The following is a 14,093-nucleotide window of genomic DNA, read 5'->3' on the forward strand; positions in this document are numbered from 1 at the left end:
AACAAACATAAAAAAATGATGAGTACAAGATCAAGCTATCAAGGAGACAATAAGATTATGGGAGCAACCAAACTATCATAGCGACTAACTCTAATCCAAAAATTGTATGTACAAACAAATACCAAAAAATAAAAGATTATTACTCTTGTAATATTATTATATTTTAATATATTATTTTATAACAAATTATAGATTGATGTTAATTTAAGTTAGGAAAGACAATCGCTTCGAGTTCATAATTGAGAGGCCCAAAAATAATCCAAACAATTTTTTTATAAAGAAAAAATTCAATTATTTTTTACAATGACACTTCAGTTTTAACTTATCAAAGTAAAGTTAATGAAATTTTATTTTATACAAAGAAAATCAAACACTTATTCATTCAGAATATTTTTTATCTATATTTATTTAATTAATTATGGGAGAAAGAAATATGAATAAAATATGTTCTAGTTCTCATAATATACTTGTTTTATGTTTTTAGTTCCTATAATTTTTTTGATTTCTCTTGATCTTTATAAAATTTTATTTATCAATTTTAGACCTTAATGTTCTAAACTATGTAGTTTTGTGGAACAAAATTTAGAAGAGATTATTTTGCCTTTAATAATATACATACAGATAAATTTATTATCTAACTACATGCTTACTATTGAATTTAACATGTATAATGACATGATTATTTTTATCATAGAGTAGAAAAGAAATTTGGGGACTATTTTGAATTTACTAATAGATAAGATTAAGATTAAGAAATCATTGTGTTTCAAATAATGAGTAAAGATTATTTGTGTTTAATTGATATAATTAAATTTATTAAATGCTAATATATTTTTTTATAATTAATATGAAATGTTTAAATTTTAAAAGACATAATTTAAAAAAAGAAAACATTCGAACTATACAGTTTGTAGCAGGAAAAATTTGAAAAAGATTATTCTATCTTTATTCTTTAATAATATAAAAATAGATGTCATTATTAATAAAAAAATATGAATTTATTTTTTTATTAAAATATGTATTAAAAGAAAGAGAAAAGAACTTCATTTATCAATATTATCATGATCAAACTTGGTACGTCTGACTCACCTGTTTTTGACTTGTTTTAACAGGTGTCATTGTTGTTTGTAATTAAAGGATGGTGGAGAATAAGGTAGGAATGAGGAGTGACCACATCATTTCTCTCATCATAAGAGCACCTCCAGCGGAGGGTGCTTGTGTGTGTCTTAAAAATAAGTAATGGAGCTTACTAAAAATTTTTATTGGAGTGATCCTACGTGCCACTTGAGTTGTTTAAAATTTTTGCTGTGTTGCTTGTACAAGGGACGTTGCTTAGTATTGAGGAGAGAAATCTGATTGGTTAAAATGCATCTATGTGGATCAGATTTAAGAAAATAAAAAAACTGAAAAAAAAACATTTTCACTTCATCTTCGTTTTCTCTGCGCGACACCCTCCGCACGACGGACCACCCTCCCAGCGCGCAGCTCTCGACCGGACCTCCTTCCCTCGCGCGCGGCTCCGAGCGGACCCCACCCCATGCGCAGCTCCCGACTGGACCTCCTTCCCCGTGCGTGCAGCTCCCACCAGACCCCCTCCCCTTACGCCCACGACTGCCGACCGGAACCCCCTCCCCTGCGTGCGTGGCTCAGCAAATAGAGAGAAAGAGAGACGTTTCTTTGAGAGTTTGAGAGAAAGAGAGACTGAAGAGAAAAAGAATGAGACGTGTGAGAGATGTGCGTCAAAAGAAAAATGAGAAAGAGCCGTTGCAATTTTTTTATTATTGTAATTTTTATTATTGTAATTTTATTATTGTAATTTTTAATATTATTTTATTATTGTAATTTTTTTATTGTAATTTTTGGTATTTTTTTATTATTGTAATTTTTTAATTATGTAATTTGTTTTGTTAATTATTTATATTTATATATTATTTATAATAATTAATTTTATAAAAATATCATAAAATGTAGTGTGAGATGTCAAAAAGTGTAGTATGAGTTGTAAAAAAGTAGGGGTGCTTATGAGCAATTCCTATTGGAGCAAAAATTGTAAAAATATAGTATGAGTTGCTTATGAGTGACGTGGCAGGACCCATTTAAAGTGATTGGGAGTTGCTTATAAGCAGCTTCCATTGTAGATGCTCTAAGAAAGTCTTTTATGATTTTATGTCATTAATTTATTTTTTAATCAATGTGAATTTTTTTTTCTTTCTTTCTTTATTCTTATCATTTCTTGATTTATTCTTGTACTTTCGTCTTCTACCAATCCCTCTTTTGTAATATACATTACTGCATATCACCGTGTGCAATGTGCCCCGACCAAAAGCAATTTTCCACAACAATGATTTATTTTTATTTTTTCTTCTTTTTTCCCATTCTTCTTTTCTCACCCTTTCACAATCCTATATATAGTTGCATGAAATCAAACCTCAAATCAAAACTAACATCACCTTGCCGTTAAGATAATCTCCAATCCATCACAAGATATGATGTTCTACGCGACAAGAAGGGATTTTCCGTAAGTTTATTATGTGGTTTCCAATAAATATTTTACTACTAGGAAAAATCATATTAGATGCATATTAAAAAATTGTTTATGTATATATGTTAAAGCATATTATAGTCCTAATAGTTAGTTTTATTTTATTTTCTTTTTTTACTATCATCAATCCTTGAATGGTGCGATAAATTTTCAACAATTAAATTATTAAAAAAAATAATTCAAATTTTAAATAAATTAAATAAATGAAAATTTAAGTAATTATTTTATAAATTTATAATCTTTAAGATATTATTTAGATTTATATTTTTTTTTTATATCTTTTAAGGATTTGTTTCATGGTTTTTTATTAGGAAGATTATATGATTCAAATTTTATATTATAAATTTTCTCTATATATAGAAAGTCAATAAATAAAGTCAATTTATGTTCTATTTCAAATCTTTAGAATTGTAGATAACCTTATTACATGAAGAGGAGTTTTTCCTATCACAAATATACCCACTACTATCTTAATAATTTAGAATTAGTTCAGATGAGCATAAGATCTATTATCTTGTAAAGGAACCACAATCATCATTCCAGCAACTTACCTTCCCTGTAATCCCCAACCAAAGTACATGCTACAACCATTAAAAAAAATAAAATCAAAAGATCCTAAATTGGTTTCTTATTTTTAGAATTACAAAGATACATGATTTAAGATATCCCTAACCTCCTTTTCAATCAAGAATTTTCATTGACCTGTCTAAAATCATCCCATGACGAAATGGAGGTAAAATTAATTTAGAATAAATCAAAAATAAAAAAAAAATCAAATCTCTAAGTCTTGACATGTTGAATGCTAAAAACATGATTGCGACACTTTGCATCTTATCCCATTCCCATGAGATATGAGATAAGATGCAAAGTGTCGTATGTTTTTAGCATTCAGCATGTTAAGACTTAGAGATTTGATTTTCTTTTCGATTTTAATTTATTCTACTTTGATTTTACGTCTATTTTGTCAAGGGATTGTTTGAGATAGGACAGTGAAAATTCTTGATTGAAAATGAAGTTGGGAAGATCTTAAATCACGTGTCTTTGTTATGCTGAAAATAAGGAGTCAATTGGGGATATTTTGATTTGGTTAATTATTTTTATGGTTGTAATAACTTGTAACATAACTTGGTTGGGGATTATGGAGAAGGTAAGTTTTTGTTACCATGGTTGTGTTCCTTTACAAGAGAGTAGCTCTTATGCTCATCTAAACTAATTCTAAATTATTAACACAATAGTGGGTGTGGTTGATTGTTGAGGATAAATTACACCATTCAAGGGGTTGATGACAGTCAAAAACATATAAAATTGTTTTCAATATTATTATTATGATACATTGGTTCATTGATACTTAAGGGAGTGTATTAGATTTGGATTTAGAAAGATAATTTTAGCATGAAAAAATCTTCTAAATTTTAATAGATTTTAAAAAACTTCATAGGAATGTCAAGACTTTTAGGATTTTTTTAAAAGATTTTTAAAATCTAGATTTTAATCAAGATTTTGTAATTAATATTTTAATGGATTTTGATGTATTTATATTATAAGATTTTAAAGGATTTTATGAATTTCATAAGAAAACATGGATTTGTAATATTATAAGATTTAATAAAAAAATATAAATAAAAAAGTAAAACTAATATAATTTTTCTATCTTTTGACAAATAATTGACTTTAATGTCCTCCTAACTAACATTTCTTAACATATTTAAAATTATAATAGCTAAACTTTCATGCATTGACATACTTTCTTTTATGCACTTGACTCTGAATAATATTTTTAAAATTATAATTTTTATTAATTAGTAGCACTGAAGATGAAGATTCTTCTACTAATTCAATTGAAAATTCATCTTAACGACATTTTTTTTGAAAAACATTATGTAGTACTACATACTAATACAAGTTTAGCTTGTGTTTTAAATAAGAATAGAGGTCTTGAGTTAAAAATTGTGAAGTAAAATTTTAAAATATTAAATATTCTCTCGATTATATTTTTTAAATATGTATGACGTAAATTAAAATTTTCATTTTTATTTTAAGGATCATTATCATGACTTATAAAGTCTTTTTAATATATGTTTTTAAAATTTTATATTTTAATATTAAATTTTATTCAAAATAAATAGTTAAATTTTAATAATTTAAAAAATTTAATGATAGATAATATTTAATAATATAAAAAATATTTTAAATATTTAATTAAATATCACATAACTTTTTTATATTAAAAAATGATCTTAATTTAATATCATAAGATTTTTTTTATAATAAAAAAGTATTTTAACATCTATTAAAATCTTAACCTAATATATTTCCTGATATATATATATATATATATATATAAAAGCTGCTACGTAACTGATACAATAAAATATTAATTGAACTAACAAACTTAGAAGTAAATAGTAACCACTAAACGTGTGTTTGATTTAGCGTTTAAAACGTGTAAATGCCCTTTCAATTCAAAGTAACACTTTCGTTAATTCTCAATTCTTATATTAAAAAATGAAAAATTACAGTTACATTAAAAAAAATGCGTACCCAAACATACTTTAATAATCGTGATAACAACATGCTTTGACAATATATTCTGGATAACTAGCAACCCACAAGGCTAAAAGGGTAGATTGGCCCAACATCCAAAATGCAACAAATTAAATAACGCAATATTAAATAATTAGAGATAAAAATTGTTAATTCAAATAATTTGATATTTATATTTTTTAATTAATGATTAAGAAGAAAAAAGTTATAAAAATATCATTTTATTTTTGTAATTGTCATCCACTAAAATGGAGTTATATGTCCTAATTAAGAGGAGATAATGATTAATCATCTAAACGAAATAACTATCTATTATCATATGTCCAAATGTAAAGGAATCAATTAATATCCAATCACATTTACTACTAAAGAGTAAAGACAGACAAACAAGATTATTCAAATCTTAAATAGGTATGTATTTTTATTCTTACGTTTCACCTCTTAACTTTGCATATATTGACTTATGCGTTAAACTCAACTGTGATTCTCCCATTGATGAGTGCCAAAAAAATCTCTATCTGAGGCCACCCATTAGATATCTCACTCTTTCACAAATTATGAGATCGATCATTTTAAAACTGACTTGTGTACTTGAAAAGTCTACTTATATCACATTATCTTTTGCCCTCAGCAACTATCTCCTCAACTCATGGCTGACGGAGCTAATAGATACACTAGAGTGCAGTTGCTATTTCACAAGCTTGTAATTTTTACTCTTGTTTTGTTTATGTTTCCTACACATAAAAATAAAAATAAAAAAAATATTATCACTTCAAAGTTTTCAAACAGAGAAAACTATCCAATAAAACTCAAAAAATCCTGAGGCAACAAGAAAAAAGAATCAGATTCCGGCCCTATCTTATTAAGACGCGCGGAAGTATTCCATTTTTTCAACGAATAAATAAAAATTAATGAACGAGAATTTACATAAATGATATAACTATTTCAAACTAAATTAATTGATTCAAAAAAATTTGGGTTGGATATTTGTCAATGGTACGTTTGCATGTCTCAACATTTGTCATATATATATAGGCATAGGACAAACGCTACGCCTCCTCCTACATGAGTTAAAGCATGCACGTTCATAACAAAAGTCAGCATATATAAACAAATAAATAGGTTAATTAAAATTAAAAGTTCATACTAGCTATTTCCTGTCTGATGAATATGCATGGACACATTAATTGAATGAAGCAGTACGTTGCTGTAATTCCGTTCAATATTGCAAAATCCAAATTATTGTAATTAATGTCTTGGTGGGTGCACAAGCTCTCAAAGTGGGCCGGGACCCATGGTCAACCCAGCTCACCTTGAAAATGGGCCGGGCTGGGCCAATAAAATTTAAAGTTTTATAGTAGGTTGGTATATCTCAACCCGGTCCATTTTGACCCGGCTCACCCGGGCTAAACCCGTAGTGGGCCGAGTAGCCCACCAACCCACCATTTTTTTTGCAATAAAAATTTAAGTATGATTTGTAGTTAATTTTATATGATAGGTTATTGAAAATTTTTATTTTAGACTTTTACCATGATTTGTATTTAATTTTGTATGATGAGTTATGACTTATGACTATTAATGATGTTAATTTTATGACTATTATGTTAATTTATAATTAATTTAAAATTTTGAATTTTGTTGATAATTTTTTTTTAATTTTTAGTGGGCTGGTGGGCTGGCCCGTATAACCCACCAACCCGTGGTGGGCCGGGCCGGGCCAAATTTTTTTTTAAGAAATCAAAAGTGGGTCAGATTAGGTTGGCTCGTTTTTAAAGTAGGTCAAAGTGGGTCAGCCCACATGGATCGGACTGGCCCGTTTTGACAGCTCTACATGCATGGTAAGATGAAAACGTGATCCGTTTTCTCGGGGATTTCTGAAAAAGAATCGATCAAGTACTTTTCTGACAAGTTGAAACGTTAACAAACGCGATAGAGCTAGGAAGAGAAGCAGTGAGGTGATTCAAGGTTTTGTTGTTTGGAGAAAAGGGGTTAATCGATTAATTGAATGGCTAACATATGAGAGGCAAAAGTTATTTCATTCCCACGCAAAAGGATCTCTATGTTGTTGGATGGTGAAGGATTTGTTTTATGCTATGCTTTCTCTCTCTTATCTCAATAAGAAAAGACGATGGATGGAGAGAATGTAGTAATATTTATATTTAGTGGTGAAAGTGGTGAGGATGGTTCAGTCCAACCAAATAATGCCTCCATGATTAAGATGTTGACCTTAACCATGCATACAAAATTCCTTTATGCTTGCTGGATGGACCACCACCCCATGCACGTGTGTGTGGGTCTATCATCGACCACCCCCACCACCTAACTATCTCTCTTTCATTTTTCTATTTCAATTTCCCTCTACTTTTTGATTCCTCAATTTATTGATTTTATGATAATTAATTGATTCTCGTATACCTTAGGCCAAATTATAATGTCATATATCATTTACATTTTTCTTCAAGATCGTAGATTGTGTATATATCCTCTTAGTTTTAGATCAAATTATCATCATATATGTTAAGTCCATTTTTCTAGACATCGCCTCATTACAATGAGATCGATCATCGCTGATATTTTCTTATTATAACCGAAAGTTTTGGAACAATTGGAATATAATTGAACTATTTTTATTGGGGTCTTTTATGTCAATCATGAAACTTAAATTAAAAGATTCAAGTTTAGGCTCATTCGAACTAAGAATCTTGTTGTAATTAATATGTGATGATATGTCTTTCCATGAGTTTATATGACTAGTACATATATAGGATATAGCAGTAGTCAATGTATGGTTGTGGACTTACACATGGATAGTAGTGTTGGGCACCGTCGGATAAAGGGGCTCACACTCACATGATCTCCCTCCCCTAAACGACATTGATCCTTCTGTTTCTTTGAGCTTTCGCGTTCATCAATGAATGAATCGGTGAACTGAATCATTCCCAACAGCTGGCACTGATCATGGCCCTCCCAATCTCTTTTCCAATTTAATTACTATTTCCATTTCTTTTTCTGCTTATCATAATAATGTTGCCCACTCGTTTAAGGAATATTTATTTTATTTTATTCAAGTTTTTAATCGCTTAAAAATAATTTTATTAATTATTACATCAACTTTTAGAATAATTTATTTTCTCAATGTCTCAATCCGATATTCTCGAGTTTCGTCCATTTTAAAATAATATTTGATGAACAAAAATTATCTTTGACAAAAAACCTTGTTGCAGAGTTAGTTCAGAATCACATATACAAGATTTTGAACTTAAATTCATGTAGAAACCAACCCGACTCAACATTCACTATAGTTCGGTCATGCTTGTAAATATATATCATTTGCAAGAGTTAATTTAACAACTTTATAGTAATTTGTAGTAACTTCAAAAAATATTTTTAAAAAATATATACAATCTGGTTTCGTGCGAAGAAGTGTATATGTTCCATCGATCTACAACTTTTTTCTTTTGATGTTCATTCAATATTTAACCTGTGAAAAAAAAAGGGCGTTGTCTAGCCCCCTAAACTAGTATACATATTTATCTAATTCTCCTAGTAAATGAATGTACATGGAATTGTTTTCCTTCCTTGGAGACCTTCTCACTGATTGGAAAACAAAGTCCAAATTTTTGGAGTGAAATCCGCCATGCCAATCCCATCTTCCTTTAGTGGCCAAATTTGGATGTTTGTGACCTCATTCCCAAAACCACCACAACTATTGCTGTTGGGCCTGATAGGGACTCAACAAAACACACCACTAACCCTTTTTATTTAACACACGAGAAAAAACATACCATCTCAACCCATTCTTCACCACCCTTCCATATAACGCAACTATTCTAAGTGAAAAATAAACATTATTGATAATGTTTAATAATCATCACACGTAAATAATACGCATACACACAGACACAATTGGTGTCTTATGAAAAAGTTTCAAAAGAAGACAAACCAAGTCCAACAGTGGTTTGACAAAGACCCTCTCTTTCTTTCCATGTTTTTCGGTTCCCTTATCCCTCATAAAGCTTTGTTAACATCCATACAACAAAGAAAAGATCACAACACAGCCCCTCTCCACCAAAAGGAAAAGATCATAGAGCGAGAATTAATTTCCCACACCCTCTTCAAGACAACCTCAACTGTAATAATGGAAACACATCAAAACCAAAACAACACAGAAAACGATGTGGCAAAGCAAACTGAAGCAAAGCCTCCTTCACCATCCTCTTCCCCTTCTCATGAATTCTCCTTCACAATCTCCCTCCACTCTTCCAACACCACAATCCATGACAAATCCAAAACCACACCTTCTCTTGCAGTTGATTTATCTCCCGCAGATGACATTTTCTTCCACGGTCACTTGCTTCCTCTCCACCTCTTATCTCACTTCTCTTCATCACCTCGCTTCTCCACCAACTCCATGGACGGTTTCACTCTCCCCATCAGAGACTTCTTAGAAGATGAAAAACGCACCAGCAGCAACAGAAGCAACATCACCATAGATAGCATTAACAACAGCAACAGTAGCATCAGCAAAGAAGAGTTGTACAACAATAGAGCCACAAAGGAAGAGAGTAAGTCCAAGCCTAGTTTCTCATTGTTTGGATTAACAAAAGGGCGCAAGGGGTGTCAAGTTAGGGACAAAGAAGATAAAGAGAGTAAGCACAAGAAGAAACTAGGGTATGATGTGATGCATGCACTGAAGAAGTACTTAAGAATGGTGCAGCCACTAGTTCTTTTCAGAGGGAGAAGAGAAAAAGTTCGGTTCCATGGACAAGCTTATTCTCATTCGGGGAATTTGATGAGGAAAAGTAAGCCTGAGTTGAGAGGAAGAAGAGGGGAATATTCAGCACCAGCATCTATGAGAACTTCTCCAACAAATAGTGGCCTTTTGCTTGCAACCGCTGCAATTCCTCCTGCTAATGACAGCACCATGGAAGAGTTGCAAGCAGCCATTCAAGCTGCAATTGCTCACTGCAAAAATTCTATTGCCAAAGAAGAGAAGCTCAATTGCTGATACGTACACACGTGGTAGATAACTTTTTTTTTTTTTGTTACTAGTTGTGTTTATTATTGTCATAGTTTTCGTATTCTATATTTTATTAATGTTAAATCTGCACCTCAAGTTTTACAGCAGCAGGTTATTACGCTTGATTACTGATATTTTAATTGTCGGTTACTGACATTATTGTCAAATAATGGTTCTCCGACTCGCAATTGTTTTTTATCTAATAAACATTGATCATCAGTAATTAACATAGGTAACTAAGTGTAACTCTAGTGTGGATTTATAATATTTTAGTATCTAGGTTTGCACCAGAAAAAAAAAATATTTTTTTTGCATTTATATTTTAAGAAATTGGGCACCGAAAAACGTGCTATTATGACATTTTGAAACAAAGGGCAAATGTAAAAGGTATAAGTCAGAGAAGATTGATGACTTGTGTCTTCTAGTGAGTAGTATCTCATAAAATTCTGAAAATTCAGGCAACCGAGTCTTTTTCCATGATGAGGTGATAGAAACAATTGCCTCTCACTTGGGCCTGTTGATGAAAATGGTAAAGAGTTGGTTTTTCTAAGTAAAAATTTTAAGTTGGAGTGTCGTGAGTGGGGAAAAATTGACAAAAACATAATTTTACTACTCTTCTAAATTGCTTCATCAAAATCAATTAAAATAGTCAAAACAAAAGTGACTTTGGGTTTGGAAGAAAAATGCACCGAGACCGCTAGTTCAGAGAATGGGATAAAGGGATATGCATATTACTCCACACGAAACTATTTATAACTTTTGGCACTGATCTCTATATATAGGAATTCTGAATTCTCAGTTCTGACATCCCAATGATAAGCATATATATAGCAGTTAGAGACGCGTCAGAAATTTTCAACTCTAAACTGCCTATGTTTCCTCTGACATTCTCCTATTATAGATCCATAATGACCAGAGCGTTTGGGTTGTGCATAAATTTTCATTTTGCTCTCGTGGTTATTTTGTTGAACTTTTCCTTCAAAACAAGTCCAATCAAAACATATATGGACCCTATGTACTAGATTCCCTGCCAAATAATCTGCTCTACCTTGTCACAATCATTGTAAGGAAAGACTGTATTCATGGAACCACGAAGGTAAGGTTACAACTGTCACTGACATATATATGTACGTAAAAGGAGGAAACATGCTCTTTACAGGCTTAACAGTTAGGAAAGCGCAATGAACACCAACCAACTATAGTCAAAACAAGGGAAATTACATTATTATTCTACTGCAGTTTGAAATTTAACTACTTAAAAATACATTTGTTGGGTCCAAATTATAAAGTCAAAAAGGTCAAATAATCCTTTTGTAGCACCCTACACACGAAGGCAATGAAAAAGATACTACTAGGTAGGCGGATATTTTTTTTTTATCATAAATAATAATGAATGAAATTGAATAGGGATGGCATAGCCGCAAATAAGAGAAGGTCATAAAGTTTCCAAATACGACAATTATATGACGGTCATATATGTATATAATAATGGTCAGAAAATATATATATATATATATATATATATATATATATATATATATTCCCTACATGTGATTATAAGGAGAGACAGTAGTGATGAAAGTCTTAAAGTTCATGCTAACAATTAATGATAAACGTAATGATGAGCTTAGCCATACATATAAATGTGGGCAAGTATAGTATGGTGATGGTTACAAAATGTTCACTTTATGAAAGAGGACCACCATGCATCTACGATCGCTGTTGTACTATGTGTCAAATTCAAATTGCAAAAAGATCCCATTTTATATGCAAAGTGCATGTGTTGTTGTATTTGACCATTCCACTTTGTGAGCACAGCATAGGTCATCGAGTAACCGTTCATGTATCTGGTAATTAAGTTAAGGATAAGCTCCACGGCTTCCTTTCTATGCGTTGTGCATCAGAACGCTCTAATTATCGACAAAATAAACTTTCTGCACCAATTGTAAAAAAGTAGTCAAATTTCAACTATCTAAATACGTAGTCTATAAGTTGCTCTAAACAGTTTTTGTTCATGAAGTTAAGGAAATGTTTAAAAAACATTTTTGTATTTTTTCTACAAAATAATACAACACACTACCGAAATTAAGCCAGATGAATGTTTATTACTTGTGTTTGTGTACTAAATTGAAAAGATGGTAGGCTGGTCCAGATGCCCTTTAGTTGGAAGAAAACTTCGTAAGTCGCAAGCAAATTAAGGTGAGCCTCATGAGTCATGACTCAAACCCACTTAGCCCACAAACACAAGGGGAAAGTGAGAACCACTACCCTTGTGTATTTGTGTTTGTTCCGGTATTGGAGACCGCCGCCGAAGCACCCTTAGCGATGCCGAGCTAAAAGAACTTGACAGCAGTCCTGACCTAAAACATTTGATGAGAGTAACCTGCCGCCTTAGACCTAATCATTGCTATATATAACGGTGTGACGTTATAGACATGAATCGCACTTATGATCCCATAAATCACGTCCCATTATGGACTCGTAACTCCCGGTATTTATTACCGTTCCCACGGATCGTGAGATCTTATTGATTGTCCGAGTGAGCCAGTTAATCTCCCCATATTTGGGTCCCTCTTGTGTGATCGGCATTTTACCGACCTGCCTCTGGTCGGCCAATGGGAGACCACCACTACGGTACATAGCCCTCCATGCTCGAGCACTAAGGTGCGAAGAACATGTTAGATCGGTATTTTACTGACGTGCCTTGGATCGGCCAATAAGGTCGGCCAATGGGAGACCACCACGGTACATAGCCCTCCATGCTCGAGCACTAAGGTGCGAAGAGCATGTTAGATCGGTATTTTACTGACGTGCCTTGGATCGGCCAATAAGGTCGGCTAATGGGAGACCACCACGGTACATAGCCCTCCATGCTCGAGCACTAAGGTGCGAAGAGCATGTTAGATCGGTATTTTACTGACGTGCCTTGGATCGGCCAATAAGGTCGGCCAATGGGAGACCACCACGGTACATAGCCCTCCATGCTCGAGCACTAAGGTGCGAAGAGCATGTTAGATAGGCGCTTTGTTGACCTTTTCCGACCTTAAAGTGCTATTCACACTAAGGTTTTGGGTCGTCTAAATTCTGACCTTAAAGTGCTCTTCACACCAAGGTTTTGATCGTATAAATGCCGCCCTTAAGGTGCTCTTCACACCAAGGTTTTTGATCATATAAATTTCGACCTTAAAGTGCTCTTTGCACCAAGGTCTTGATCGTCTGAATTCTGACCTTAAAGCGTTTTTCACGGCAAGGTGGAGATTGTAGAAAATTCCGACCTTAAAGCGCTCTTCACGCCAAGGTGTAGATCGTTGAAATTTCGACCTTAAAGCGCTCTTCACGCCAAGGTGTAGATCATTAAAATTCCGACCTTAAAGCGCTCTTCACGCCAAGGTGTAGATCGTCTAAATTTCAGACCTTAAAGCGTTTGTTACGCCAAGGTCTAGATTGTAAAAAATAAAATTCCGACCTTAAAACGCTTTTCACGCCAAGGTATAGATCGTTAAAATGCCGATCTTAAAGCGCTTTTCACGCCAAGGTGTAGATTATTAAGAATGTCGACCTTAAAGCGCTCTTCACGCCAAGGTGTAGATTGTTGAAAAATTTTGATCTTAAGATGCTTTGACGCCAAGAGACGTAGATCGTTAAATTGTCGACCTTGAAGGGCATTTTTTCGCCAATGTACAGGTTGTTAAAATCCGTCGTTAATGCGACGTCGTGGCCAATGTATGGGTCGTTAAAATGCCGACCTTGAAGGGTTTTTTTCGCCGAAGTATGGATTGTGCCGACCTTAAAGCGCTCTTCACGCCAAGGTGTAGATTGTTGAACGTGTCTACCTTAAAGCGCTCTTCACGCCAAGGTGTAGACTGTGCCAATCTTAAAGCGCTCTTCACGCCAAGGTGTAGATTGTTGAACGTGTCTACCTTAAAGCACTCTTCACACCAAGGTGTAGACTATGCCGCCCTTAAAGCGCTCTTCACGCCAAGGTGT

At 32.7% G+C, this 14,093-nt stretch overlaps 1 protein-coding gene across 1 annotated transcript; it reads left to right on the forward strand.

The window, feature by feature from the left end:
• Positions 1-9,094: 9,094 nt before the first annotated feature.
• BKI1 (BRI1 kinase inhibitor 1) lies at positions 9,095-10,213 on the forward strand. Its single transcript, XM_020364362.3, has one exon. The coding sequence runs from the start codon at positions 9,225-9,227 to the stop codon at positions 10,092-10,094; it is 870 nt and encodes a 289-aa protein (XP_020219951.1). The 5' UTR covers positions 9,095-9,224; the 3' UTR covers positions 10,095-10,213.
• Positions 10,214-14,093: the final 3,880 nt, after the last annotated feature.

Source organism: Cajanus cajan, chromosome 4 (assembly GCF_000230855.2).
Source record: "Cajanus cajan strain Asha chromosome 4, NIPB_CcT2T_4, whole genome shotgun sequence".
Taxonomy (NCBI): domain Eukaryota; kingdom Viridiplantae; phylum Streptophyta; class Magnoliopsida; order Fabales; family Fabaceae; genus Cajanus; species Cajanus cajan.

Coding starts and splice junctions, on each gene's coding strand:
- BKI1 (XM_020364362.3), top strand. CDS start 9,225: ATGGAAACACATCAAAACCAAAACAACACAGAAAACGATGTGGCAAAG.